Below are 26,843 nucleotides of genomic sequence, written 5' to 3' on the forward strand. Positions count from 1 at the left end.
AGTTCATTTCGCCTAGAATTTCCGTGGTCTCTCTATGAGGCCTACAGAAACTCCGATTAGCGGGTGGACGCCTCACTAGCCCCTACACCAGCGAGACAGCTACAAGATCCGACCCCGCATTGCCAGAACAGAACAGCGCCATAACATATCGGATCGCGCACGGCACACCTTTTTTGTAATGGTAGTAGTAGTAGTATCTCACTTGCATCGACATCACCTAATGAGGTGCTTATTAGCTCGTACTTTGTCGGTCACTGCCTTCTCCCTTCTGACACACATTTCCTCTTTCTTCCCCCTCTAAGAGCTATCGATCAAACCATGCGTCTCCCCTACGCCCCGTCAAGCCCACCCGCCGACTCCCCGCCGTCCGTGGCCGACATCTACGCCCGCATCGCCGCACGCCGCCGCCCACGGCCCTTGATCCCTCTCGACCTAACGCTTCTGCACTCGCCGCCGGTTGCGAACGGCTACAACGCCTTCGTCAGCGCCCTGCGCACCGAGACCATCGTCCCCGCCTCGCTCCTCGAGCTGGCCGTCTGCCGCGTCGCCATCCTCACCACGGCCGTCTACGAATGGAATATCCACGCGGCTCTGGCGCTGAAGGCCGGTCTGTCCCCCGAGGCCCTGGAGACGGCCAGAAGCGCACCACCGAGAGGCCTTACCGCTGCTAGTACAGGTACAGGTACAGGTGCAGTAGTAGAAGAATCAAACCAAAATTTGAAAGGCTCAAGCTCAGAGGTTAGGTCAGGGTCGGAAACACTGAGTGAAAAGGAGGCCGCCGTGCTCAGATACACCGACGAGGCCACGCTCGATGTCCGAGTCCACCACACCACCTTCGAGCACCTAAAAATCCACTTCGACGACCGCGAGATCCTCGAGCTGGTCACCGTGGTGGCCGGGTATAATGCCGTCAGCAGAATCCTCGTGCCCCTGGATGTCGGTGAAAACAACGACAAGGCCATGAAGACCGTACGGGAACTGGTGGCAGAAACTTGAAGAAAAGAGCTATCGAGCTACTAGCTAGTACGGAGTATCCCCCATATATCCCATATATCCCAACGCAACATCACACACAAGCGAGGAAGGAGAACCAAGGCTCGGTGGTTACCAGAGACTCTCACACTCCCAGCGTTGGCCCGTCTCCAAGGCACGCCAGCGGTAGCGGCGGAAGCGTTAGCTGGGGGAGCTATCCAAAGCAGAACTGCACAAAAACGCCTTCGACGGCCCGTCTTGAATCCAGCTCGTCTCCCCACCAGTAGTCTTCGTTCCCTGCATCCTGTTCCGCCCACACCGCCCTCAACACGTCATGCACAGTCGTGTACATCTGGTATCCGAACCTGCCATACCATCGCTCACAAAAGTCGCGAACAAGCCCACGGTGCACTGGATCCCTAGACTCGGCGCCGGCAACGAACACCGGAAACAGCACCTGTTTCTGAATCAGATGGCTGGCCCGACAGGCATGGACGTGCTCCAGCGCCATGCGCGAGAGGAACGAAAGTCTCGCGCGGACGCGCTTCCGCTCAGCAGCGTCACCCCTGACATCCGCCCCGCGGATCGTGAAGATGCGTAGGATATAGATGAGCAGGGAGTACCGAAATGCCTCACAGCAATGGTACCGGTCGCGCTCGATATGCAGGGCCTCCTCGTCCGCGTCCATCCCCTCGAAGACAAGATCACTCAGACCTCCACCTTGGTATTCGTACCGACGGATCGAAAGCTCGATCTCCGCGACAAGTCCTGCCACGGTCTCGCTGGATGTAGGACTAGTATCTCTCGCTTCACGAGCGGCTAGATTGGACAGCTGCATCATCGGCACCAGGAGCTCGCGCGGACACCCGTTGAGTTCGTAGAACGTCCAGTGCTGGCGGCCTTCGGCTTTGAGCACGGCTTCGAAGTATGAATAGGGGAAGACGCATTCTTCGCGGCAGAGGAGAGACACCATAGCGTCCCACCTAAGACCAGATCAGTCAATTGCGAAGGAAAAGGAAGGGAGACAAGGGAAGTTGGATACCAGAGAAACATGGCAACTTGGATGTTGGCTTTGATTCCAGTCGACCAGCGGGGTATGCCGCCACAGAGTTCGAGCAGGCTGTACGCATCGCCGAGGTGGGTGCGCCAGATGTTCAGGGCTGAGAGAGTTGCCTATGCAAGACAGGACGTGTCAGCTCGCCCTTTCTACGCAGAACTTGTCAAGGCTTATTCGACTCACCTCGAATTGCCACAATGCCATGGCCGTGTCCAGCAGACTCAACCCGTGGATGTGGATGTCCTTTTTGGACAGCGCTCCTTGGTAAAGGACCAGCGCAGTGTTCTTGTGGTCGACAGCGTCTGCAGGAGGCTGAGGTTGGGTGGAAGATCGCAGAGTGAAGTGGCATGAAAGAGCCACGATCGCATGGAGCAGGTGCTGTGAGCCTCTCGTCGTCTCTGGCCGGTAACGATACGGGTTCACGGAGAAGTCGTTTGTGATCGGGTATTTGCAGAATTCTTGGTCGTCTTTTCCAAGGTCAGCTGAGTCCAGCCCTCGTCAAAGCGAAGGAGGGCCACTTCACTTACACATATCCAACAGACCATAGAACTTGTCCGTTAGGGTCGAGTAGCACATTTGAGGTATGGACATCATCATGTCCTGGGCGAATAAGTCCGAGGTCGTCGAATGCGCTGCCGACGAAGGAGATTGTTCGTCTAGATCTTCATCCCACAAGTTCTGAGAAAACCCGAGGCTGATATCGGTGGCGAAGCTAGGAGACGGCGTGTTGAGAGGCCGCCGTTGAATCTCCAGGCATTGTTCCAGGCTTTCGAGATCGATGTTTTCAGAGGGTTGCTGACATGGAGGAGAAACCCAGTTGAGGTCTTGTTGCTGCCATGTAACGCTTCTGCTGGAAGGATCGCATTCGCTCAACGGCGGCATGTCCAGGTCACCAACATCGGTGGATGGAGCAAGCAAATGCATTTGTACTCCCTCTTCGTGGCTAGTCAAAACTGGCCGATCTTCTGCGGTGTTTGAACTTTGCCGTTGACTCTGCTGCACCTGCAACGGCATTTGCGGATCTGCTTTATCATCCACCACCTGCACCGAGGCTTTAGGTAAGGCCATGGTCGACGACCGCCTCGTGCTAATCGCACTAACATCACCCTTGATGGATTGGTCACTGTGACTCTTCTTTCGTCGCTTGGGTGGACGTGCCGCCACGAACATGAATTTCTTGTGCCGCTTGGCCCGACCGAGGTCTACAAAGCTCTCGTTACAAGCTGACGTCGACTGTTGTGCATCACCGATAACGTTACAAGCTGACGTCGACTGCTGTGCATCACTGATATCCCCACGGTCGTCGCAGCTGGGTAATAAGTCGCCTGCCGCCTCGTGAATTATCGCCGATTTGACCACCTTAGGCGGCTTGTTGGCCACGGAATGACTCCGGTGCCAGGTCAATTTCATCGAGTAACCCTGACACAGAATGCCGGAGTCCTGACATGGCGTACATCTCGGCCGCTGGCGATCACAGCGAGCACCCAGAGATGAGCAAGTATGGCAATCCGACTTCGCGAAAGCCAACGAGTTCGTTCGCCGATACTTCACGTCTGGCACACCGGCAGCCGATTCCCGCGCTGAGTATGAACGAGTAGTAGCTGCCATAGTCGTTGCAAAAGCCCCGACGCTTCCGTCCTTGGTGCGCCAACTTAGTTGGTTTCCAGGACTCCAAATTCAAATCGCAAGCGGACAGTTGTCTACGCTCGAGGGAAAGAAGCTGAGCCAGGAGGAGAAGTGGTTATCAAGGCCCGACTGGTACTTGTAAATGGCCTTATCTCCCGACTCCGAAATACACTCGAACTAGCACTAGTTAGTTAATCAGGTATTCTATCAAGTGGCAATCCCCCCGCATCGTTGGGCATGCGTGGCATGGTGACAGAGACGAAGATTGGAGAGATATCCGGTAAGCAAGCATCTCCTGGACTCGTCGGTTGCGCAGTGGGTTTGTTTGCATAGTACTTGGTCACCCTCAGCGGACAGTGCCAGTGGCGAACAGTGCTGTTTGGTTTATCTACCGCAACAGGAAAGGAATCCTACCGTCATTCAACTCCGTGGTTAGATATTGAGGTCTAGGATACTAGTATTGCATTTCAGAGATCCATCGACGTCCGAATACACGCGTTCTACTCAATCCTTCTTCCCCGAAGCCACAGAATGCTTCCGCAGCGCCTCAATGACAGCATCATCTCCTGCTCCGACAGCCAAACCCTCAATGGTCCGATGCCCGGCAAGCTCATCTTGTCGAGCAGCTTGAAGCATCTCGTAGTTGATATTTGGGCCTTTGAAAACATGTCTCTGGCTGACGTACCAGGCAATCAAGAGGAATGATACCAATCCAACAGTAACTACACTACGGGCTGATCAGCTTTCGGACCTTTTTTTGTAAGACTCGGTACATACCTGATCCAGTTCATGTTCTCCAGAGTCACCGGATAGGCGGTTGGAATGCAATAGATGACGTCGATGAAAACCACCCAGACGCATGCCAACACGTTCAACGGTAAGCCCCATTTGCCCAAGTTCAAAGCTCGAGGGGGTAGGATTTTGTCACGACCACGCCACGCGAGGATTCCCTGAGGTAGTACGTAGGAAGTCGTCATGAAAACGATGGTGGCTCCAACCATGGACGCGAATGCAGCCGATGACCCGATGAATATCAAACCGTACAGCTGCACCAATGTAAGTGGCGCCAGTGTTAATGAAGTGGTACCGAACTTACTGTTACAAGGACGCCGGAAAGACATGCAGCATTGAAAGGCATTTCCCAGCGCGGATGAACTTGCTTCCAGTATCTCGACAAGGGAAAGCAGTCATCCCGGGATGCGGACCACATCTGTCGGCTTGAGCTGGTGATGTTGGCCGTGGCACATCCGAAGAAGCATATCGCAAACGCAACCATGAGGATCGACGTCCCTGCTTTGCTGCCCGTGGCCTGATAATAGACCTCGATAAGGGGCAGTCCGGTTGGAGTGGCAATGACGCTGTTAAAATCTGTAATCACAAAAGACAGTGAGATCGCGAACGGAAATGCTAAAGACTCGTTAGAAGACGCCTCGCACTAAGAAAAGGGTCAATCACCTGTCACGAATCCCATCAAGACTGGATACATCTACGGTGAAGCATCAGCATTGACAAAGGAATCTGAAAGTCTGGAAACTTACGATAACTTTCGGGACGTTGATTGTTGGGTTCGGAATCTCTTCGCAGAGATGGGCACCGCAATCAACGCCCAGGAAGCCGTACAAAGCGTTGACGGTGCACAGAAGGAAAGCAAGGCCGTCATTGGACCAACCAGTTGAATTGGTCGTGTCAGCAAACACGAAACTGGCCGATTGGAAATTGGGAGCAGCACAGGCAAGAATCGTAATCATGGTGACAACCATCGATGTTGCTGAGAAATACACTGGAATCTCGTGAGTACCTGACCCTCTCAATTGTATGTGGTGAGACTCACGGATGAATTTGTTCCATGCAGGCAACCATTTAGTAAAGAAGACGTTCATCCCTATCGCCGCCCACGTCACGGCGACGAAGACAAGGTAAATGTGCCATCTTTCGATCACGTAGTCTGGATGGTTGAGCTGGGCAATCCCAACAATCATCGCTGAGATGAAGTTCGTCACGCTGGCAAGACCAAGCCACCAACCAAGTGTGCTGATGCCTGCTGATCTGGGAAGTCTTAGCACAGGCGACGGAAATGGTAAGTCCACCACCTACATGTAGGAAGCGAACGGAGCCCACTCTGGACTGGAGACGACGAACGACCAGTAGTATTGAGCTCCTGCCACTGGGTAGGCAGACGACAACTCGGCCATGCCGATGCCAGTAACAGCAGTCATGACACCAGCGATTGTAAGGGTCCATATCGATCCAGCTGAGGATGCTTCAATGAAACCGGTTCCAAAGGCACTGCCGAATCCATTCCAGGTTGCCAAAAGCGCATAGGACATTGACAGCAGGGACAGTAGCGAAAACCGCCTAGGCATAGCCCTGGTATAACCTTGCGCTTGGAGTTCGATGTCATCGATATCGATCTGAGTATTGGCCTTGCCCCCTTGCGGAGGCGTGGCGGTGCTGCTGTCAGAGGTCATTGCGATTGACTCTGTGACTCCGTAGAGGTGGGTTTGGAGACAAGTTTGACCTCTGTTCAAGTGGGAGTTCGTGCTCCATGTTATTTATCCCTGGGAACACGAAGCCGTAGACGTTAATATGATAAGCGCTGCTGGAGTCTTGCCCATTTGGGCATGAGAGATAATGTGTCCAGGCCTAGAGTAACGATAAGCTCGGACAAGCTATTGCAAGCTCCAGCGACATGGAATGCACATGGCACGACATGGGAACATGGGATTTCGATCGGTCAACCGTCAGGCAGTTGACGCTAAATCCAGCTAAGGTACTTTCGCGCCTGATAGCGATTGATCGGGTAGGCGAGTGATTAGCCGCCTAGGAGCGCTGAGTTCCGTGCCCGATAAGATCCCCAGAAACTCTTTGTTGCCTATTTGGGCAAGGGAGTTACCTTCCTACCCGCTGGAAAGTATGGGGTTATATAAAGGGCGGAGGACTGTTGGTGATGGCGTAGGCGGCGCTTGCAAATACCCGTCTCAACAATGGCAACCACGACCGTCACCGAGATCGCGGAAGCCGAGAGACAATTCATCCCGATCAAGGCTGACGCAGTGCCTTCAGTCCAGACGTTCGCGGCTGATGCCAACCCAGAAGAGGTCATTAAGGCACTGAAGATCAGTGGTGGCTGCAAGATCAAAGGAGCAGTCAGCAAGGATATTCTTGCTCAAGTTGAGAAGGACCTTCGTCCTCACATCGAAGCCGATGTCGTGTGGGAAGGAGACTTCTTTCCAATCCAGACACGGAGAGTCGAGGGCATGATTGGCAAGAGTCCCATCTGTGCCGAGCATATCATCAATCATCCGCTTTATCAGGCCGTATGCAAGGAGTTTCTGACCAGAAAGAATTGGTACTGGAGTGGTGACAAGAAGATATTCGCCAGGTCCGATCCTCAATTGAACAACTCCATATGCTTCTCCATCGGACCAGGAGCATGGAATCAACCACTGCACCGAGACAGTTGGTGTCATCAAACGTACGAGACGGAGGTAGCAGTGTACCCGGATAACTATGACAGAGACGTCGGTATTGGTTGGTTTGTGGCAGGAAAGCCAGCCACCAAGGAGAATGGTGCCACAAGATTCATCCCCGGAAGCCACCTCTGGTCCAAAGATCGACCGCCTCAGGAGGAGCTTGCTGTACATGCAGAAATGGAGCCAGGTGTAAGCTAAATTTCTTCCGGCCAGGAACCATCAAGCTAATAGTGTTGCAGGATGCTTTCATGATGTTGAGTTCCTGCTACCATGGCGGCTCTGCAAATAAGACTACCAACCAGGAACGATTGCTTTTTAGTTGCTTCATGACCAAAGGCTTCCTGCGGCAGGAAGAGAACCAATACCTGGCTATACCACGTGAAGTCGTGCTGAAGATGCCGGTCCACATACAGCAACTGATGGGTTACAAGTTGAGTCAACCGTTCTGCGGCTGGGTAGAAAGCGATGATCCACGAGTCGTCCTTGACCCTTCTCTGAAAGATGATCCATCCGGGCATTATGATGAAGACAATCACTGAAAGGCGCTCGAACGTAAGAACGCCAGGAAACCGTGCTCCAGTTGTGCAACAGATTTGATAGTGATCGAGCTTTGCTTCCATCGCACGGGCGGCAGGCTTGTCATATTTCCCACCTAGAAGGCACCTGCCCTATGTGAGGTATGAAGAGACATCTAGCATCACTTACAAACTGATTCTTCTTCTCCTATGCTCCTCCGTCTGCCATCTTGTCTTTTTCCATGCCGGGAAGCACTATCTAACACGACAAGTTTATCGAATCTGATATTGAGGATGGACTGTTCAGTGGCCCAGGACTACCACCAATCCCACCGCTGCCAAATGCTCTCCAGGAGTACTTATCCGCTTGACATACATCATTGAACCAGCAACACTCTGGACGTAATCGTGACTCACGGCCTGGACGGATTCGCGCCCAAACAGCCAGGGACTCGCTGTGGATCTTTGTTAACGAAGTGGGCGTAAGCTGAGCGTTTTGGTTGGCTAGACGACCGAAGTCTGAGTCGACATACAATTCGACAATCCTCAAGATGGACAGAACGTCGAGTAGGTTGCTCGACCGTGGTGGGTATGGACTCGATTGTTATTTAGCTTTTGAGTTCGGATACACTTTCCATCGTGATTTGTCGATATCGAAGCCGTGATTCATATCTTCGGTGATTTAGTTCGAGGGTGTTGCAAACTAGAGCGTATTCCTTGCAGGGTTCTAGCTTCGTGCCTGGCACAGATAATGGTAGGGGTTTGAGTTTGAGACACAGAGAGCACAGGTTTTGCGGCTGCTCTGGTGCTGACTTCTGGAATGTCAATGTTTGGTGCACTTGTGGCTTGCACTTGCGGCAGAGAGATGTTTTGCAAAATGGGACCGATCCACACGGTGCTCTAGCCGTCCTGAAGGGGCGACAAGGATGGTCTGTACGAGAAATGTGTCCGGGGGGTAACGAGCTGGAGCTGCTGGGGTCCAAATCTGTTGCAGGTACGACATTGTCGTAGGTCCACGACTGTTCGACTTCATTCACTGGCACTCTCAGATGAATCCGTCTTCGACGCTGCCTCTTGCGCTTTGATACGATTGATACGGTTAGTAGCTTTCTCAATAGCTTTCCTCCTGCTAGCGCTCCATTTCGCAGTCTCTCCCCAGTAATATAGTCGATAGGCAAGATCGCTGTTGGTGATCCCAGGCTTTGTGGAACTTATTGTGTAAACTGGGCCGAACTCCGGGTCGACTGATTCCTGGACCATTTCCAGGCCCTTCTTGCGGAGCTGGGTATTGAGGGACTTCGTCTTTGCAGGCATGTTTGACTTGACAGACCAAAAGAGAGGGGCCAGCTATGCAATGCTGCTGGGTGGCTGCCTTGACTTTTATATATTTGCCTTGTTTGGTGGATTTGGTCGACAGCACGTGACCGATGAAGTGACCGCCAGACCCGCCGAATTTTGACCGAGGGAAAATTCTATCATGCCACTGGGCAATAGGCCATGATCACCCAGGTGATAGGTCATGATGGCGGGTAGACTTGTCCCAGGAGTATCGTGGAGTATTTATACGCGAGGCTGGATAGTATCCGGTACTCACGTCCGGATGATGACGGCTTGACATAAACATTAGCACATGTTGATCTGGATCAGCTTCATCAAGCACACACTGGCACACCAAGTCAACTTACTTCAGTCAGCTTAGAGAACCTTCATAGTCTTATCTTCGCTCCCAATCCGTGACCCTCATACCATATTCGTTCCTGCCATTGACCGATTCTGACCCCGACGTCAGCATTGGCATCCAGTTTCAGGGTTCCACCTAAAGCTTCTCGAATCGTTCCCAATGCATTGCTACCCCATGCCACAGGTAGCCTGGGTGTGACATTTTCGCCTGCTTCGATCGCGAAGGGGTAATCCCAATCTATCGTGCCGACTTCTGAACCATTATAAAAAGCAGACGCCGAGATGTCATTGATGTACATAGCGAAGGGAGACATTAGAACAAACGTCGCGGTAGATGATAATATATGCATCTACATTGTCAGCCGCCAAATCCGCAGCCAGGATGCGGACATACCGTGGTTTCCCTTAAAAAATGGCCAAACATATGTGGCGTTGGTATTGTCATTTCCAGCTTCGGATCGGGAAAGTTGGGTATTGACCTAGCATGGCTTTTGACTGTCAATGTCGTGTTATAGCCAGAGATAAACTGTGAAAGCCACTCTCTTCCGACAGCTCCAACTTCCCACGCAGCTCTGGCCACAACGTTATTCGGGCCAGGCACGATATTGACCGATGATGTCCAAGCATAACCGACTCGGGTGTCGTTGACCCAGATGCTGACATTGCAATACGGTATCGAGGCCGAATAGTCGGTAGGATTAGTCACATTAACCCTTGCCTGCAGAGTCAATGAGGTTTCCGATGTATCGACGACTTCCATACCCTTTATTTCTGGCATCTTGAAATTTCCAGTCATCGGTTTGAGGAAAATGTCCCCCTGTGCTGGAACTCCCCGAACCACGAATTCACCCAGAGCCGTAAGAGTATTGACGTCGACGGTTGCGCGAACCGAAAGTGCAGCGCCCTTGCCAAAAAGCAGTTGTTGGACAACTTTGGAAAATACCGAATCATCCTTGATTTCCAAGGGTGCTTCTTCCACGACCGACTGAACCAGTAAGTCACTGTCTATTTGTGATGCATTGGCCTTTTGCCATTTGCTCAAATCCAACTTTCCCAGTAGATCACCTTTGTAAAACACATCCGCATCGGCTCGGACTCTATCGACATCCAAGTTGACATTAACTTCAGGAGGTAGTCCTACGAGGACTTTGACGTTTGCAGAGAGTTTTGGTCGAGATTCGGTCAATGGATCTGGCAAGGATACATGAACATCGGTCAAAGAAAAATTCTTGATCAGATTGTCGAACGGATGTCCTGGCAGTGAAAATGGCAGGGTTGTTTCGTGGAACAACTTTCCGATCCAGCCAGGCGTGTCAGGGTCTTGTTCTCCTCCACGAATGTAGACAGTCGTGTTCTTTCCAGCCAGATAATCTGCAACCAGACTATCCAAGGGTGAGGTCTTTGTACCTGGACAGGCCGCTGTCAAAGACGTGGGTAGTTGTTGTACCAATCCGACCACGCTTGCGGTAATATTTTGCTTCGGTAGGATGTGGATGACATCAGTCTTTGCAGTTGCGAACAACAGGTAGTCATCGTAACAATCTGGCAGTAGTATTTCAAAAGCTAGTGCCGGCACATCGAATCTGAGAGGAAAATCATTCATGGCTGAGACGACTGCCATTGCTTTCAGACCTTCAGGGTGTCCTGGCATACCATACTCGGCAAATCGAATTTTCCGAATTTCAGCATTTGGGACAGTCGGTACATCGTGGCCCTGGAACTGCAGAAGTTGTGAAACTGTCTGTTTGGGCAATCTGATTAAACCACTGCGTAATGGAAGGGTAGCGACAGCGTTGACGGTCAGCTCTTTTAGCTTGCGGTCCATAAAGTTCTTAACTATCCTCCGAACCCCGTCCATATCACCCGGTTCCAGGTCCGCCAGGATATCAACATGATTCTCGTGATGGTTCCGAATGTTCACTTTGACAGGAGGAATAGTCGCTGTCCCCAGCAGGACATTGTCGTATTCTGGTAGGTAGACCTTGACTTCTGACTCTCCACTTTGTACTTCTCTTGCGATCCATGTTCCAAACCTCCCGAGGTCTCTTGTGACTTTGTTGCTTACTCTTTTCGCATCTAGGTAGAGTGTCCCTTGAACCCTGGCACGGACCCCAAAGGATGCGAAGGAGTCGATGGACAGGTTCGTAGGTTCAAATACCACTGCTTCCTTTGCATATTCTTCGACGACTGAAGGAAGAGCAAACCCGAAGCAGGAAATCAGCACCGCGAGGCACAGTGTTGTCAACGCTATGACTGTCGGCCACCTCTTTTGCTTCTTGCTCTGTGTCGACTCTAACGATTCGGAGATCGATGCGGCGTCATTTGGATGATCTACCGCACCATTAGGCTGATTGACAGAGCCAGACTCGGAGTTTTCGACTCTGGAGAGGAGAGGCGTGCGCTCTGAGGCATGAGGAGATGACTGTCGGGAAGACATGATGAGCCGTCTGAAGGCTCTCGTGAGCACGCTCAGGTCATCAAGACGAGCAGTGTGTTAGGGCGAGGCCCAGGTTGCGCAGGTGGTGAGACTCTAAGAAATGTAAGTGTTCATGACGAGATGAAACGATAAAGGTGCGAACTTGTTGGAGTGATGAATCCAAGACGCCATGCAGGAACGTCAACGAAAACCGCCAATCATCAAACGCACAGAGGCGGCCGGGACGTGCACCCAAACGTGTGATTTGGAGAACGTGCAGACCTAGAATTCCCATCAAATGTCCGCCCAATGCCATGATATCTCGGTTACGAGTGTTGCAAAACTCGCCAGTTGTAGGCCTGCCCTCTCGACAGTACCTATACTTGTATTGTATGCGCTTGCAACCAAAGAGGCGCTCCTTGGCCAAACAATGCCGACGCACAGCTTGCGGGTCACTTTTGGTGGCATGCATACTAGAATGATAGTTACCAGGTACTCTAGGGCAAGCAGGTCATATCCAACAGTGAGACGAACATGATATACTTCATTGTCAACCATTTTTATACACTGCCGCAGCAGACGCATGTTCTTCTGGTGCACCCGAAAGCCCGGCTCATGCAAACTGTATTACAACAGATCCATCCATTCTCCAAACCCCGATGCTTCAAGACGCCTGACGCCGAACATTATCATTGCTGGCCATGCTCACATGTATCTGGAAACAGCGCATTCTTCACCCAACAACAGCTGGGGAGGGCAAGATGGCGGTCATGTCCCTGTAGGGGACACGGACGTCCTAGGGCCTTCTCGTGGCGAATCTAGTAAGACCCATACTGGGAGTCCAATTCCTCGCTATCTGGACCAGCAGGAGTAAGCTGGAATTAGATATTCCAGAGGTGGAAGCCCTCCACAAGCATGTATCTCTTCAAGACGTAGACAGTATCGCATCGTCCCCCCTGGGAAAGTCTAGGCCTGGTATTTGGACGCTTGGTCTCTGGTGGTCATGTCCGAGGTGACTCGCTCGGTTTTGAGAATGCTCTTGTCGACATCATCTCGCATCCGAGCAGTATGGGATTTTGGACCATAGGTGTCGAGGTGCTGGTAGTATAGCCAGAGAATAATACAGCTGAATGCACGATTAGTACCATCCCCGTGCAACGCGAAACAAAATAGTCCACCTACCTAGCAATGGTCCCGCAGAGTCCAACCCATAAAAATACAACGCTTGCAATCGCCCGGCCATTGTCACGGTATCTCAGAGGAGGGTTGATCTTCTCCCGCGCAATCTCTTCGGCATCCTCCGAGCTCGCAGAGATCCAGGCGTTGCCAGTAGCCACGATGACTGTCAATGCCAATGCATCGGCGAATGTCATCAGCGTGATCACAAGGGCACTGATTCTCCATGCCCACCGGATATTGCGAGGTTCGTATCGCTCTGGGAAGAAGAGGTCGAAGAAGAAGGCGGCTCCGAAGATGGTAGCCACGGCAATACCCACAAATATGTTGTAGGAGGCAATGCCGACGAAGTCGTCATTATGGACGGCTGCTGATGAGTGTAGCTTTTCTATCCGTGATTGTTGCTCGACGTAGTCTGCGGTGTGAAGTCAGTCAGATGCTCAAAGGAATGAGGAGAGAAGTGGTAATCACCTGATAGAGCTGCAGTACCGACAGATTCAGAAACAACGCAAAAGATCATAGCGATCTGGTAGACGACGAACTTCGTCCGTCGTAGATGGTAATCCTTGTTACCGAACATATAGGAGCTCTTGAATTTCCCCCATTGCATATCCTTGAGATCGAGACCCCATATCACAGCCATTTTGTGTTATCGAGAATGCAGACAGGAAAAAGGTTCCCAATGTCAAGTATCAAATCTGCTGTACCTCAGGTAAGTCCGGGTCTAATGCAATCCAACTTTGCCGTGACTGAAAAGAAGTGGTGGTCTGACAATGCTTGAACCGGGAAATCACAAGGGGCCTTAGCAGGAAATCAAAGACAGCGGACAACAAGGCTTTCGAAGTTCAGACGCTGACGGGGAAAGGCTAAGAGGACATTAAAAGCAGACAAGCCACTGGCCAAACCACATAAGCATCATTCAGGGTTGATGAGCCCAACAGTAATCGCCCACGCGCCGTGGTCCCCTGTAGTATGATCCGAGTGAGCCTAATGCGCCATAAAACTTGCCCTTCCCACGGCAGGGCAGTGTCCGAGGGCGGAAAAGCGTTATCGAGTACGAGTGGGATATGTCATATTTGACCTTTTCGAACAATGCCGGCTGATCCGCCCTCCCAGCAAGGGATGGGCCGTGTTGAGCAGCGTTGATTGGGACTAAGTCAGCCTGATCAGGGCTTGTCAGCTGGTTCAGTCAGGGCTAGGGTCCGGATTTGCAAGCACTGCATAGAGAGATCTTGCTGGACAGAGGTCGAAGCTCATGTGAGGTGTTTTAGATGCATAGGTATGACGCATGATGGGCGACTTCTTCGGGCTTAAATTCGTGGGGCGAACGCGAGCGAGGCGATCAATCGACAGGGAGTTGAGAGATGACCACGATGACTTGGTTTTGCAGAGGGTTGGACTTCTTACCGCTTGCACCAAGTTGAGAAGATCTTCGTGGACTCATGGCTGGCCGATGCGAGGAGTTGTATGTGCGGATATTGCTTAGGCACCCATAGATACCAACATAAGATGCTTTTCTGCAAGGTTGCATATAACTTATACGGGTGCCCATGGCCGCGGGCACCTAGGTGGCGGGCACGATTGGCTCGACGTACGTAGTAAGGTTGTTTCAGCAGCCCGACCTACGGGGATCTTCTCTCATCACCATGGGTTGAGCGCGAAATACCAATCGTCGTCGAGACCCAGCCATTCAACATGCCATCTCATGATGGAGAAGGCACACGTAATTTGCTGCCCGGCTTGCCGGACGGCAATACCACACAGAACATGCAGTCTACTCGATTCCTCAGCAGTCGCTTACTCGTATCTACTACGGTCTCAGCGGTAAATCGTGTAATCTGGCGCTAGCGTGCCATTCGACGATAAACAGCAGCGAGGACGATTTGTGAGGCAAGCGGGCCTCCTCTTCAATGCGGTGCCAACCTCTGCTTCGGCGATTCAAGCGGCAGCTGTTTTGCACCCCGGTTAAGCGAGTTTCATTACACGATTTACCGCTGAGACCGTAGTACGGATACAATGCCGCTGAAGCAGTCAGCATATTCTCCATATACCGCCTTGGCCTCGCCGAGACGGTGACGTCGAAAAGCTTGTGCGAGCTTTTAGAAATCTTATCGGTCTCGGAGCTCCAAGCACGAGAAGATAAGAGATGATCATCACCTAATCTTGCATGTCGAAGCGCCGGTCATCGAGCAAAGGCGAAGGGCCAGAACAAATAGAGAGGAGACTATGTCTGTGAATACGGTACACTTGGGAGCGGGAAGACGAGCTCCCCCGCTTGCTGCTGGCGGAGCCGCTCCTCAACTCGATCACGTCTGGAATTTACAGGTACTCCGTAGCGTACTTGACAAAGAACCCCAGCCTCGTCAGGTCACAGCAGGTAGGTGGCAGACAAGTTTGTTTTTGTAAAGGAGGAGCGCACCAGCTGCCTAGGCGCATTAAAGAGTGGATCGGCTAAGTTTCCCTGTTGTGCTCCAACTTCTGTCACAGACTTGGAGAATTTTTTTATGGTACGTTTTGAAGGCTGCATCTCAATCGGCCTCGAAGATCAAAAACTCACACCACACAGTAACTTGTGGTCTTTACAGCCCACTTTTGACTCTGCAAAATGGGGGACAAAAAGCGTAAGGGTGAGTAATTTGAGCCACCACGTACTTTGACACCCCGACTGACTCTGTTGCAGAGTCATCCGGCGCTGGTGATGCACCGCGCAAGAAGAGCAAGAAGTCAAAGTCCGCCGATGGTTCCAAGATCGTGGACCAAGAGACTATTGCCGCAACAAGCATGCCTACCGCTGATGATGCAGCCGCTAAATCGAAGTCTACCCCATCGAATATGGCCGCCGCCGCTGCAGTATCAGCCAAGGCATCTCGCAAACGAGCCGCTGACTTCATGGATGATGGCGAAGGTGAACCTGCCAGTTCAGCGGTGACCACAAAAAAGCATAAAGCTCCAGCCACCACCGGTACAGAAGAACCTACTGCGAAGAAATCCAAGAAAGGATCCAAGTCCAAGAAGAGCAAGCATGATGAACTTCTCACCGCTGATGGGGTCAATGGTGTGATAGAACATAACGGTGAGGAGGAGGTTGGAACAGCGACAGCACACAAGCCAGTCACAACCTCCATGCAGGCCGAAGCTGAGCATACACTGGACCATGAGCTGGAAGACGAATTCGGAAGCGATGACGACGTGGACGAGGACGAAGTTGAAGAGGATGACAATGCTGCTGTTCTCTTAGCCGGCTTTGACAGTGACTCGGAAGACAATCAGCAAGACAAGGGCTTAGATCTCACCAAACTCCCGCGTCTACCGGCAGACAAGCAGACTCAAAGCAAGCTGAAAAAGATCAAAAAGGCTGCGAACCAGGACGACGAGCCGGGTACAGTCTACGTTGGCCGCATACCCCACGGATTCTACGAACAGCAGATGAAAGAATATTTCTCCCAGTTCGGTGATATCAGCCGTCTGAGACTCTCTCGTAACAAACGCACTGGCGCCTCCAAGCACTTCGCCTTCATTGAATTCAAGTCCAATGAAGTTGCCAAAATTGTGGCCAGCTCCATGGACAACTACCTGCTCTTTGGCCACATTCTGAAGTGCAAGTACGCCGAGCCTGGCTCACTGCACCCTGATGTCTGGAAAGGCGCAGACAAAAAGTTCAGAAAAATTCCACACGAGAAGCTTGAACGAGAGAAACTGGCGGCCCCCAAGACTGAGGGACAGTGGCAAAAGAAAGTTGACAAGGAGCAACGTCGGCGAGACCAGAAGGCAAAGAAGCTGCAAGCAATCGGCCTTGAGATGCCAGTGTCCACCTTAACTAGCCCTGCAAAGGCCTTGCAGGAGAGACTGGCCGCCCAGGAAGAACCAGCACAGATTGAGAGCACAGACTCGGGTCCCACTGGAATGCTTGAGCCACCAGCGAATATCCCCAAGGACGACGTTGCAGTGAAGCAGGCTCAGAAGGCAAAAAAAGATAAGAAGAAGAATAAGACCGAGTCCAAGGCTGCCGACAACGTGGCCACAGCCGAACTTGTCCAAGAAGCACCTGTCACCGAGCAAGCTGATGTCAAATCGGCGAAAAAAGACAAGAAGAAGGCGAAGAGAGTCAGTGCAGGCGCAGCTGATCCTGACACTTCTATCGTTTCCGTCCAAGATGAGGCACCTGCAGCCGAAGACACCGAGGTCAAAACAGCCCAGAAGATCAAAAAGGGGAACAGGAAATCCGACGTTGATGCCGACTCCATTGTCGCCCCAACAGCGGCCGAATCTGTGCAGGATGCACCTGCCGCAGTCGAGGCGACGGTAAAGGTCGATGCGGCAATTGCCGAACCCAAAGTATCCAAGAAAGAAAAGAAGTCTTCGAAGAAAGCACGAGAGAGCATTGGAGAAGCATCTGCCGTAGCTCCTGCTGCCTCTGTTGTTGAAGTCGCTACCGTAGAGACTGTCGAGATCCCGGCCGCTGCATCATCGGAGCCAGCTGAGCCGATCCAAGCGGGAGCTGACTTCGTTTCTCTAGGCGAATTTGCCGACGCTTCAGAAGACAAGCCAGCGACGTCGAGCAAGAAGGTCCTCAAATCATACAAAAAGGAAAAGAAGAAGAAAGACCGCAAGAACCTGGTCAAAGCCAGAGGACCCAAGTCGAATCTCCTTCCTACTTCGCAAAAGTCGAAGCCCGACCTCACTTCTACGGGCAAGGGTGGCCTGCCGCTGCTGGGCAAAGGCAAGTATGACAAGGCTAAGCGTGATGCGCATAAGGAGTTGAAGAAGGCGATGCTGGCTAGGCGTGGCGGCGGCGGTAGACGCCGTGTGAGCGGCGAGTCGTCCTAGTAAGTCTGGTATGAGAAAAGTCTCGGCTCTGACAGGAGGTCAGGAAGAAGATGGCGTCTGTAGTGAGTGCAGGGGAGACTGGTGTGTGTGGTGTGCAGGGCATTCTGTGAGCCATGCGCTAAAGTGGAAAAGTCTTTTTGCAAGCAGGTGCAGGCTCTGGTATTTCTACGATGGAGCTCTGGGCTTGTGTGCTATCATTATCTACCTAGGTAGCGAGCTGGGCATATCGAGACGTGACGAATGACCGTGACATCCCTGTATGACTCTGATAGCCGACAACATCAAGACTGTCGAACGATCGCTTTACTCATGCATACCCTCTTCCTTTCCTGTTCCCCTTCGGCTCCCTGGCTCATCGATTATCACGCTCGCCAGCCCCTTGCTGACTTCTTCCACCTCCCCGTCTCTCCGTGGCGACATTCCTTCACATCCACCCAGTCCATCAAACTTTGTACCTAACATCTCCTTGCACACCCACCTTACCGTATGTGTATGCAGGCTCCCAGACTCCGGTCTGTTTCGCTCATATCCATCCCGCCTCTGACGCTGCTCTCCTTCCAATGCTACGCCATCAGCGTGGATCCTTGTGCTCCCCTGACTCAGAGCCTGGAAAATCACAAGCTGATCCTCCGCGAATTCATCGACGCAGCTGCCTCGTTCGCATTCACGCACAAAATCTCGCACGACGGTGCTGACGACTTCTCTCACCACACCTGCTCGATCGGCTTCGGAGGTGATTTTGCGTCCAGACCCTAGATGGTCGCGACCGAGCCGGTAGTCGTTCGAGGTGTGTGCGACGAGGAGTGTGTACAGGCGTCGTTCATCATGGGAGAGCGCCGAAGAGGCATGTACTGTGACCGCAACGGACGAGAAGATCGGTTTGGCGGCCAATGATTCTCGAAGCTCGCTTTCGAGCAGAGAGTGTGTGGCGTGACTACCGGCGATGATGGTCATGCTGATATGTGTGATATTGCCGCGGTCATGTAGATGGAACGGCTGGACAAGCCTGGGCGTGCTCGCAGTGAGTGACGGATCAAGCGGACGCAGAGAAACGGTGGGAGAGTAGACAGATATCTCCACTTCACCAATCTCAGGAGTATGACCTGCCCATCCTCGCTGGATTACGTGAATGTCGACTTTTGGCAAGCCGATTCTATGGCAGAGAGGGAGGAAGACTTGCTGCATATATTCGCTTGATGGGGATTTCGGGACGTTGGTGCCGCCGCGGAGGGTTATGCAGAGTGGTCTGCTCGAGAGCGAGGAGAGAGATGGTGCTGAAGCGCATATGGAGTGTACTATGTATGGGAATATGGCCTGCCATATCAACCAGACACTGCCTGGCTTTCGGAGCTCGATGACCTCTGGCCGTGGAACAGCAGGTTCAGCCGGTTGGACTTTTCGGCGCCCAGGACGAAAGACGACTTCTCGACAACCGACTTCATTACCTTCGATATCTGCACCGCATTGGTCTGCAAGCCAATTCAAGGCGGCTAGATGGCTTTCCTTAAGTCCACCACCTGGAGAGGAGCCCGAAGGGGCGGATTTGGCGTTGCCGGTGCGGGCGCGAGATTTGTGTGAAGGCCTGGATGACTTCGATGCCCGGTTTGCACGGATGTTGGTGATTCGGACTGGTATCGAGCAGATTGATGATAGCGACAGGGCGACGCGGACAAGCTGCCCGCCGCCTTCAAGGGTGGAGCCGTCCAAGATAAGCATGTTGGCTTCGGAATGAGCAGATGACAGCGGGAAACGATCTTGGTGGGAGCGAGCTCGCTCGAGCTATCCTCAACCGCTTGTTCGTAGCTGAGATTCAAGTATTGTCCTTCAGCCTGGTCAAAGTACGGCGGGAATAGACAGATCTATGTCAGCTGAAGCGTAGGGTTCAGCCTCGCGAGCTTGTCGATGTAGGCAACATGTCACTGAGGAGTCAGCGGTGGTCACTGTCATGATGCTTGTGTCGCATGGGTTGGCGACGGTGTCATGGAGGCGGGCATTGCGCGTGGACTTGGTGTTTCATGGTTGCATCCTGCTGGGCGAATGAGGGCTTGGGGCAACGCTGGTAGGAGTCATTCGCGATGAACGATTGACTCATTTCTGACAACCCAAAAGAATTGCGGCCAACAAGAGAATCCAAAAATAATCTATACCTCGATGCGCATACTTCTTGTCAATAACAACATGTTCTCATAAGGAATGCCCGTCCAAGCGATGATGCTGTTGGATGATCTGGGTTATTACTTTGATTTGGTGGCTCGATTCACGAAAGTAGAGCCGAATAACCGAATGGTTGGGTTGTGGAAAAGCATGCCATTCATTCCATGGTCCTTACCGTTGCGAGATTCTTCAATATGGGCCCACCGCGAAGGAGGCCATGAACAAAATTCCGTTGGCCAAGTCAGCATCTTGTTGCCTATATAGGTAACTAAGTTGTTTGGAAATGGACAAGCTGATCCCTGTCACGGCACTGCGTTCTAGACTGTCGGGCACGATGCCGAGGTTTTCGACATGACTTGCTGTACTCCGTACCTCTTGAAGAATAGTGCCAGTTACGAGACGACGGCAAGCGGAGAACCGTGATGGAGATACCCGCAGAATCCCGCTTGTGTCACTGAGCGAGCACGGCAAACATCATCAGGTGAAGTGTCACAATTTCTCCGATTGAGTTGCGTGATCCGGGTGTCTGGTGGAGTGCAAGCAGCAACGATGAAGCAGCCGAGGAGGAGGAGAGGGGGTTGCTTGGTGAGTCGCAGGCGAGAGGGGCTCTCGGTACCTTCTCACATTGTACCTCTTCTTTTCTGTTCTGCCTCTCATTCCATCACCACTCCCATTCTTCCATCAACTGGACTCGTTGAGACCTGTGGATGGACATCGAGTACCTTCCAACGCCATCCCCATATCAAACTCCTGGTGCGTCTGTTGACAGAGAAACGTTCTAGCTCTTCGCTGGAACAACCAATCGACGTACTAACAATTCCTCAGACAACTGGGCAAGTCTCTACTATTGGAGGACCCTACTTCGTCGCCGCATCGACACCTCCACCACACGGTCCTGCCATTGCCGCGCTCTATTCCTCTCTCAGCTAGACACAGCGAGACCTCTCCCCTCGGTCGCCCTCTATTTCCAGGTAGAGCAATCAACAGCGAGCCGTTCAGTGGGAGCGAGTGGGCTATCAGACCACAGTCCTCCTTCTGCAAACAAATCAGATCCTGTCCATTGGATGCTGCCGAGGGGCTCAGGGCACCTACAAATAAGGCGCGGGGTAGTCCTTCCTGCTACTTGTTTGCTCTTCTCTTCTCCCTCAGATCACCTCCTCTGCAAGTCGATCCCAACAAGTAACACGAGAAGCAATCATAATGGCAGAGTGCCCAGTCAAACACGATACCAGAGTGGCCAACGTTGGCGGCGGTGGCCAGAGAAATCGAGACTGGTGGCCCGAGGGTCTCAGACTCAACATCCTCCGACAGCACAACGCCGTCTCTACACCTCTAGGCAAGGACTTTGACTATACCTCGGCCTTCAAGAGCTTGGACTACGATGCCGTCAAGAAGGATCTACATGCTCTCATGACCGACTCGCAAGAGTGGTGGCCTGCTGACCACGGTCACTATGGTGGTCTCTTCATCCGAATGGCGTGGCACAGTGCTGGCACTTATCGTGTCTCTGACGGCCGTGGTGGCGGTGGTCAAGGCCAACAAAGATTTGCTCCTCTTAACAGCTGGCCCGACAACGTTTCTCTCGACAAGGCTCGTCGTCTGCTGTGGCCCATCAAGCAGAAGTATGGTAACAAGATCTCGTGGGCCGATTTGATGCTGCTCACCGGCAACGTGGCTCTTGAATCGATGGGTTGCAAGACTTTCGGTTTTGCTGGTGGTCGTCCAGACACCTTCGAGGCCGACGAGGCTGTCTACTGGGGTGGCGAGACTACTTGGCTCGGTAACGACGTCCGTTACTCGGACGGCAGGCCCGGTGTCCCCGAGGGAGCCCACGGTGTCGTTGACGGGGATGAACACAGAAAGGACCACAAGGACATTCACTCCCGGGATCTCGAGACTCCTGTTGCTGCCGCTCACATGGGTCTGATCTACGTCAACCCTGAAGGCCCCGACGGCATTCCTGACCCAGTCGCTGCTGCCCGCGACATCAGAACCACTTTTGGTCGTATGGCCATGGACGACGAAGAGACTGTCGCTCTGATCGCTGGTGGTCACAGCTTCGGCAAGACCCACGGTGCTGCTCCCTCAGACAATGTCGGCCCAGAGCCAGAAGCCACCGCCATGGAGAACCAAGGCCTGGGCTGGCAAAACAAGCACGGCTCCGGAAAGGGCCCAGACACAATCACATCTGGTTTGGAAGTCATCTGGACCAAGACTCCCAACAAATTCAGCAACCAGTACCTCGAGTACCTCTTCCAATTTGACTGGGAGCTCGAGAAGTCTCCTGCTGGTGCCAACCAGTGGGTGGCCAAGAACTCTGGTGAAATCATCCCAGATGCCTACGATCCCAACAAGAAGCACAGGGCGAGAATGTTGACCACCGATTTGTCCCTCCGCTTCGACCCTACCTACGAGAAGATCTCTCGTGATTTCCTCGCGCACCCAGACAAGTTCCACGATGCATTCGCTCGTGCCTGGTTCAAGCTGCTGCACCGTGACATGGGTCCACGATCCCGTTGGCTAGGTCCGGAAATTCCTTCAGAGGTCCTCATCTGGGAAGACCCTGTTCCTCCTGTCGACCACCCACTCGTCGATGAGAGTGACATTGCTTCCTTGAAGAAGGAGATCCTCGCCACCGGCATTGACAACACCAAATTCATCACCGCCGCTTGGGGTGCAGCCTCCACCTACCGCAACAGCGATAAGCGTGGTGGTGCCAATGGTGCCCGTATCCGCCTTGCTCCTCAGAAGGACTGGGAGATCAACGACAAGTCATCGCTGCAACAAGTTCTCGGCGCTCTTGACAACGTCCAACAGAAGTTCAACAGCTCAGCAACTGGTGGAAAGAAGGTTTCATTGGCCGATTTGATTGTTCTCGCTGGTTGCGCTGCAGTCGAGAAAGCCTCTGGTCTTTCAGTTCCATTCACACCCGGTCGTACAGACGCATCACAGGAACAAACCGACGAGCAATCATTCGACCATCTCAAGCCTCACCACGATGGCTTCCGCAACTACGGCAAATCGACCTCCCGTGTCAGCACCGAGCAGTTCCTCGTCGACAAGGCCCACCTCCTCAACCTCACTCCACCCGAAATGACAGTCCTCGTTGGAGGTATGCGTGCTCTGAACGCCAACTGGGATGGATCCAAGTACGGTGTCTTTACCAACCGTCCTGGTCAATTGACCAACGACTTCTTCGTCAACCTGCTCGACAACAACACTGCCTGGAAGTCCACTAGCCCTGATGGCGAGTACTTCGAGGGTGTCGACCGCAAGTCTGGCCAGAAGAAGTGGATCGCCACCCGCAATGACCTCGTCTTCGGTTCTCAAGCCGAACTCCGCGCCATTGCGGAAATCTATGCTCAAGAAGATGGCGCCGACAAGTTTGCCAAGGACTTTGTTGCTGCCTGGGACAAGGTCATGATGTCCGACCGGTTTGACGTCCATATGGGTATGCAACCAGGAAAGGCCAGCGCCAGACTGTGAGCAATCCATCAAGCATGATTATTGAAGCGAAAACAACAATAAACAAATATGCCTTCTACGATTCATAGTTAGAGTCGGTCGGTAGCCATTCAGTGAATAAATGAATTCAAAACTCATGTCCCTTCCCACACGTGGTCTGAAGTCCATGATCAACTCTGGTGTCCTTATGTCAGAGACAATTATTATTACTAGCAAGGCTATTCACGTGTATTGACTAAATTCAGGAGCGCCTCATTGGGGCAAATCGGACAGATACGCCAATGCTGTTAAGTGTTGCCGGAAGTACACATATATTCCGAAAGGTCGTCACAGAGTAGAAAGCGTATTAATTCCCGTAGCTCGTACTACTAGTAAAGCCCGTTGTCGTTGTGGTCGAAGCGCTCGTTGAAAAGGTCGGCGGCCCGGTCATGGTGTAAGTCAAATAGTTGGGACTCACGTAGAACGTTGACAGCAGACTCTCCGTCACACTCACCACACTCACACTCGGGGCCGACAGCGACAGCGACATGGTATTCGCATTCCCGGTACTAGTACTCGCCACGGTGGGAAAAGCATACGTCGTCACGGGACTGCTCGTCCAACTCGAGTTCATCGGCAGACTATACTCGTAGCTACTGCTACTCGTACTCGTACTGGCCGTCACCGCCGTCGTTGTTGCGTTCTTCGTCGTCGTCGTCGTCGTCCCACCACCGCCGCCCCCGCCACCTCCAACGGTCGTTCCATTTCCGTTCTCACCCGGAAAACTGACCGCACTGCCACCAGCAGCATACATCGCTAGCAAACTGAACAACCCACCTTGCACGGGCCGGGCGATGAACTCAATCGGATTCATACTCGTATCACTGTTCGGATACCCACCATCATCCGTCGTCAGATACAAATCGGTGAACGGAAAGGCCGTACTCGTCTGGTTGAGCCAGTACGCCAGTGCATTCACGAACAATCTCCTCGTACTGGAGCCGCACGTCGCGGCCGTCCAAAGTTCCCAATCACTCTTCGTCAGCGCGTGGCGGTTGTCCAAGGGCACACCAAAGATCTGGCTCACGGTCGGATACCAGGCGCATTGCATGGTATATATGAACTCCGGTATGATCGGGAGCGAGAGCAAGCGCGCAGGAAAAATATTATACAACAACCCCCAGGACGAGCGCCATTGGTATCCGAGCATGGTGTGCCGCCCGGAAGGGTCGATTGCGAGCGTGGTCCAGTTGTTGAAATATTCTGTCGCGATTGTCGAGTAATTGCTCGCATTGGGCGCTTGGCCGACTGCGTCCGCAACGTTGGCCATGCAACTGAGTCCGACGATACCCTTGATCGCGAGGTTCGTCTGGTTCGCGAGTTGCCCGGCGAAGTCGTCTGTGGACAATTGCTGGCCAGGAAGCAGCGAGTATTGAATCAAGTACTCGGACCATTGTTGTAGGATGGGGTAATGTTGAGACAAATACGCTACATCGCCGGTGAAATGGTAGTATGCGTAGGTCATGATTATCATGTTGCCGGACTCTTCGACAGGCATGTACTCGTCGTTGCCCTCGACGTGGCCGGTCGCGTTGGGGAAGTTGGACCCTAAGTCGTGCATGGAGTATTGGTTCGGGTAGAAATTGTTTTCTTGGTTGTAGAAAAGCGGGTTGAGGTTGTACCGGAGCAGGTCCGGATTGGCGTACAGGAAGAACGGCATGGCCGGATACATGACATCGACAGTGTTGACGTTGCCGTCAGAGGATATTTCCTTTTGAAACATGAGCGGTTCGTCGGGTTTGTTGGTATTGTCGGACAGGTCGGGTGGGATGGTCAGGACATATGCCCCCATGATCTGGCGCGCGGCAAGAGCGACGATGGAGTAGTATGCTTCTGGCTCGGAAACTCCTGGAACGGCTATGCCTGTGAGATTGTTTGGGTCGAGGAAGCCGTATCCTGAGCTCGGGTCGAAGTAGTATTGTTGTCCATACTGGTCTATTCCTATATCTTCGTCGGGATACACTGGTGGTGCTGAAGGACTGCTGTTGCTATAGACCATCGTGTTTGCGTATACAGGGGCATAGTATGCGTCGATGTCTGACTTCAACTTGGCTTCGAATGCATTACCCAGCGCAGCTGCGTTGTCATAATCGTTGTAGTGGTACTGAATCATGGAGAAAAGATCGCCGTAGCATCGCGTCCACCATGGTTGCAGAGGGACCACTCCAACCGAAGTAATATACCGCATGATCGGGGTCTCTGAAGAGCCCAGAGTGTAGCGGACCGAAGCAGAATTGGTAGAACCGAAGTCATGGGCAAAGGCAAATACAGGTTCCATTTCTTGGGCGCCTCGATACTTGCTGTCAACCACGTCGGCAAGATAATGCTGCATGATGTAGTTGAACCTCAAAGTCGCAGAATACCCGCTTTGGAAGCTGAAGTTGCTTGCCTGGCCAGGGCTCGTAGTATAGGTGAAATTGCCCCACAAGGGTAATTGGCTTTCTTCAGCAAATTCATATTGCGACGACAAGTTGAAGAGCCACGTATAGATGACGCTCGATGAGTCAGTGGCATTTCCACTTCCGTTGATGGGCATAGTATTTCGGTACAGATCCCAATTTAGGGTCTTGTTGCCTTCAGGTGCCACCCAATTGCCATTGACGTCGCTGTAGAACTGCACATCGTGACTTGCACCATCCAACGACTCGACTGAAGCGGCCAGGTAGCTCAGCGGAATACTTGTTCGGCACACATCTTTGGGAATGACAGGCGAGAAAAAGCTAGCAGTGATCAAGACCGGACCAGCTTCAAAGGTATAATTGGAGAATTGAGAGTCGTAAGAAACATCTCGCGGAACAGCTGGTTTGAGCATTGGTATTGCAGGCAAGGTTTGAGTAGCAACCCCGAGATATTCATATGAGATACCATCAACAGTGACAATTCCCTCCCACCCAAGGGCGCCCCCTGTCCAAAATTCAACCCCTTCCGAATTGAGTGTGCTGTTTGCTGCAGTCGACTGCCAAGCGCTTGTATATGGGGAGCGGACAGCCAAAGGAACAGCTGGTGGTCTGGCAGGGGAATAATTTGGCAGTCGATGGTAATTAGAATCATTGACACCGAGGTATGGATTTTGAGCAAGGGCAAACGAGAACGTTAGAGCAATGCATGCTCCCAGCCAACGCAACATGGCCGCGTCCATAGAGGATATGATGTGAGGCTGGGGGTAATCCATTTTCCTACTTACCGCCAGATCGACTCTTATAAGTCTGAGTCAAATGAAGTGGTTCGCGGCGCCCTTTGAGGAAGGTGAAATCAATGATGATGTGACACGGAGAGATGACCTCCGCACTGGTGGAGTTGGATCTGCAAGACATATGCAGCTGGAGCTTGCACGAGCTTGTATATACCTGCAGCGGCGACATACACGGTAAGGTCAGCTGAAGTACAGCGTCATGCCGGACAAATCAACATTGTCAAATGCCTTTTGTGCAGCTTTCGGTCAA

At 52.5% G+C, this 26,843-nt stretch overlaps 11 protein-coding genes across 13 annotated transcripts; 4 read left to right on the top strand and 7 right to left on the bottom strand.

The window, feature by feature from the left end:
• Positions 1–318: 318 nt before the first annotated feature.
• Positions 319–996, top strand: PV05_09045 (uncharacterized protein; the record flags this gene model as incomplete). The annotated part of the gene is made up of 2 exons (XM_013458602.1): positions 319–682; positions 749–996. 2 exons carry the CDS (start codon positions 319–321, stop codon positions 994–996), a joined length of 612 nt encoding a protein of 203 aa, XP_013314056.1.
• Positions 980–3,769, bottom strand: PV05_09046 (the record flags this gene model as incomplete). Of its 2 annotated transcripts, XM_013458604.1 has the most annotated exons (4): positions 980–1,955; positions 2,015–2,145; positions 2,213–2,496; positions 2,557–3,769. In XM_013458604.1, 4 exons carry the CDS (start codon positions 3,635–3,637, stop codon positions 1,187–1,189), a joined length of 2,265 nt encoding a protein of 754 aa, XP_013314058.1. In that variant the 3' UTR covers positions 980–1,186. The 2 variants fall into 2 exon arrangements, with proteins under 2 accessions (XP_013314058.1, XP_013314057.1); XM_013458603.1 differs by having other exon boundaries at positions 980–2,145; positions 2,557–3,637.
• A 390-nt stretch (positions 3,770–4,159) lies between these two features.
• PV05_09047 (uncharacterized protein) lies at positions 4,160–6,123 on the bottom strand (the record flags this gene model as incomplete). Its single annotated transcript, XM_013458605.1, has 7 exons — positions 4,160–4,382; positions 4,433–4,701; positions 4,752–5,062; positions 5,111–5,141; positions 5,194–5,435; positions 5,487–5,701; positions 5,750–6,123. 7 exons carry the CDS (start codon positions 6,121–6,123, stop codon positions 4,160–4,162), a joined length of 1,665 nt encoding a protein of 554 aa, XP_013314059.1.
• Positions 6,124–6,639: 516 nt separating this feature from the next.
• Positions 6,640–7,667, top strand: PV05_09048 (uncharacterized protein; the record flags this gene model as incomplete). The annotated part of the gene is made up of 2 exons (XM_013458606.1): positions 6,640–7,317; positions 7,368–7,667. The coding sequence occupies 2 exons, from the start codon at positions 6,640–6,642 to the stop codon at positions 7,665–7,667; spliced, it is 978 nt and encodes a 325-aa protein (XP_013314060.1).
• A 1,005-nt stretch (positions 7,668–8,672) lies between these two features.
• PV05_09049 (uncharacterized protein) lies at positions 8,673–8,957 on the bottom strand (the record flags this gene model as incomplete). Its single annotated transcript, XM_013458607.1, has 1 exon — positions 8,673–8,957. One exon carries the CDS (start codon positions 8,955–8,957, stop codon positions 8,673–8,675), a length of 285 nt encoding a protein of 94 aa, XP_013314061.1.
• Positions 8,958–9,349: 392 nt separating this feature from the next.
• On the bottom strand, positions 9,350–11,760 carry PV05_09050 (uncharacterized protein; the record flags this gene model as incomplete). The annotated part of the gene is made up of 2 exons (XM_013458608.1): positions 9,350–9,673; positions 9,718–11,760. The coding sequence occupies 2 exons, from the start codon at positions 11,758–11,760 to the stop codon at positions 9,350–9,352; spliced, it is 2,367 nt and encodes a 788-aa protein (XP_013314062.1).
• Positions 11,761–12,705: 945 nt separating this feature from the next.
• On the bottom strand, positions 12,706–13,558 carry PV05_09051 (uncharacterized protein; the record flags this gene model as incomplete). Its single annotated transcript, XM_013458609.1, has 3 exons — positions 12,706–12,865; positions 12,922–13,330; positions 13,387–13,558. The coding sequence occupies 3 exons, from the start codon at positions 13,556–13,558 to the stop codon at positions 12,706–12,708; spliced, it is 741 nt and encodes a 246-aa protein (XP_013314063.1).
• A 716-nt stretch (positions 13,559–14,274) lies between these two features.
• On the top strand, positions 14,275–18,059 carry PV05_09052. 2 transcript variants are annotated; one of them, XM_013458611.1, is made up of 3 exons: positions 14,275–15,422; positions 15,482–15,542; positions 15,596–18,059. In XM_013458611.1, the coding sequence occupies exons 2-3, from the start codon at positions 15,521–15,523 to the stop codon at positions 17,740–17,742; spliced, it is 2,169 nt and encodes a 722-aa protein (XP_013314065.1). In that variant the 5' UTR covers positions 14,275–15,422; positions 15,482–15,520; the 3' UTR covers positions 17,743–18,059. The 2 variants fall into 2 exon arrangements, with proteins under 2 accessions (XP_013314065.1, XP_013314064.1); XM_013458610.1 differs by lacking the exon at positions 14,275–15,422 and having other exon boundaries at positions 15,437–15,542.
• Positions 18,046–19,458, bottom strand: PV05_09053 (uncharacterized protein; the record flags this gene model as incomplete). The annotated part of the gene is made up of 1 exon (XM_013458612.1): positions 18,046–19,458. The coding sequence occupies one exon, from the start codon at positions 19,456–19,458 to the stop codon at positions 18,046–18,048; it is 1,413 nt and encodes a 470-aa protein (XP_013314066.1).
• Positions 19,459–20,576: 1,118 nt separating this feature from the next.
• On the top strand, positions 20,577–23,498 carry PV05_09054 (catalase-peroxidase). Its single transcript, XM_013458613.1, has 2 exons — positions 20,577–20,649; positions 20,722–23,498. Exon 2 carries the CDS (start codon positions 21,097–21,099, stop codon positions 23,380–23,382), a length of 2,286 nt encoding a protein of 761 aa, XP_013314067.1. The 5' UTR covers positions 20,577–20,649; positions 20,722–21,096; the 3' UTR covers positions 23,383–23,498.
• A 72-nt stretch (positions 23,499–23,570) lies between these two features.
• Positions 23,571–26,527, bottom strand: PV05_09055 (uncharacterized protein; the record flags this gene model as incomplete). The annotated part of the gene is made up of 1 exon (XM_013458614.1): positions 23,571–26,527. The coding sequence occupies one exon, from the start codon at positions 26,525–26,527 to the stop codon at positions 23,708–23,710; it is 2,820 nt and encodes a 939-aa protein (XP_013314068.1). The 3' UTR covers positions 23,571–23,707.
• Between the last annotated feature and the right edge of the window lie 316 nt (positions 26,528–26,843).

Source organism: Exophiala xenobiotica, assembly GCF_000835505.1.
Source record: "Exophiala xenobiotica strain CBS 118157 unplaced genomic scaffold supercont1.5, whole genome shotgun sequence".
Lineage (NCBI taxonomy): Eukaryota > Fungi > Ascomycota > Eurotiomycetes > Chaetothyriales > Herpotrichiellaceae > Exophiala > Exophiala xenobiotica.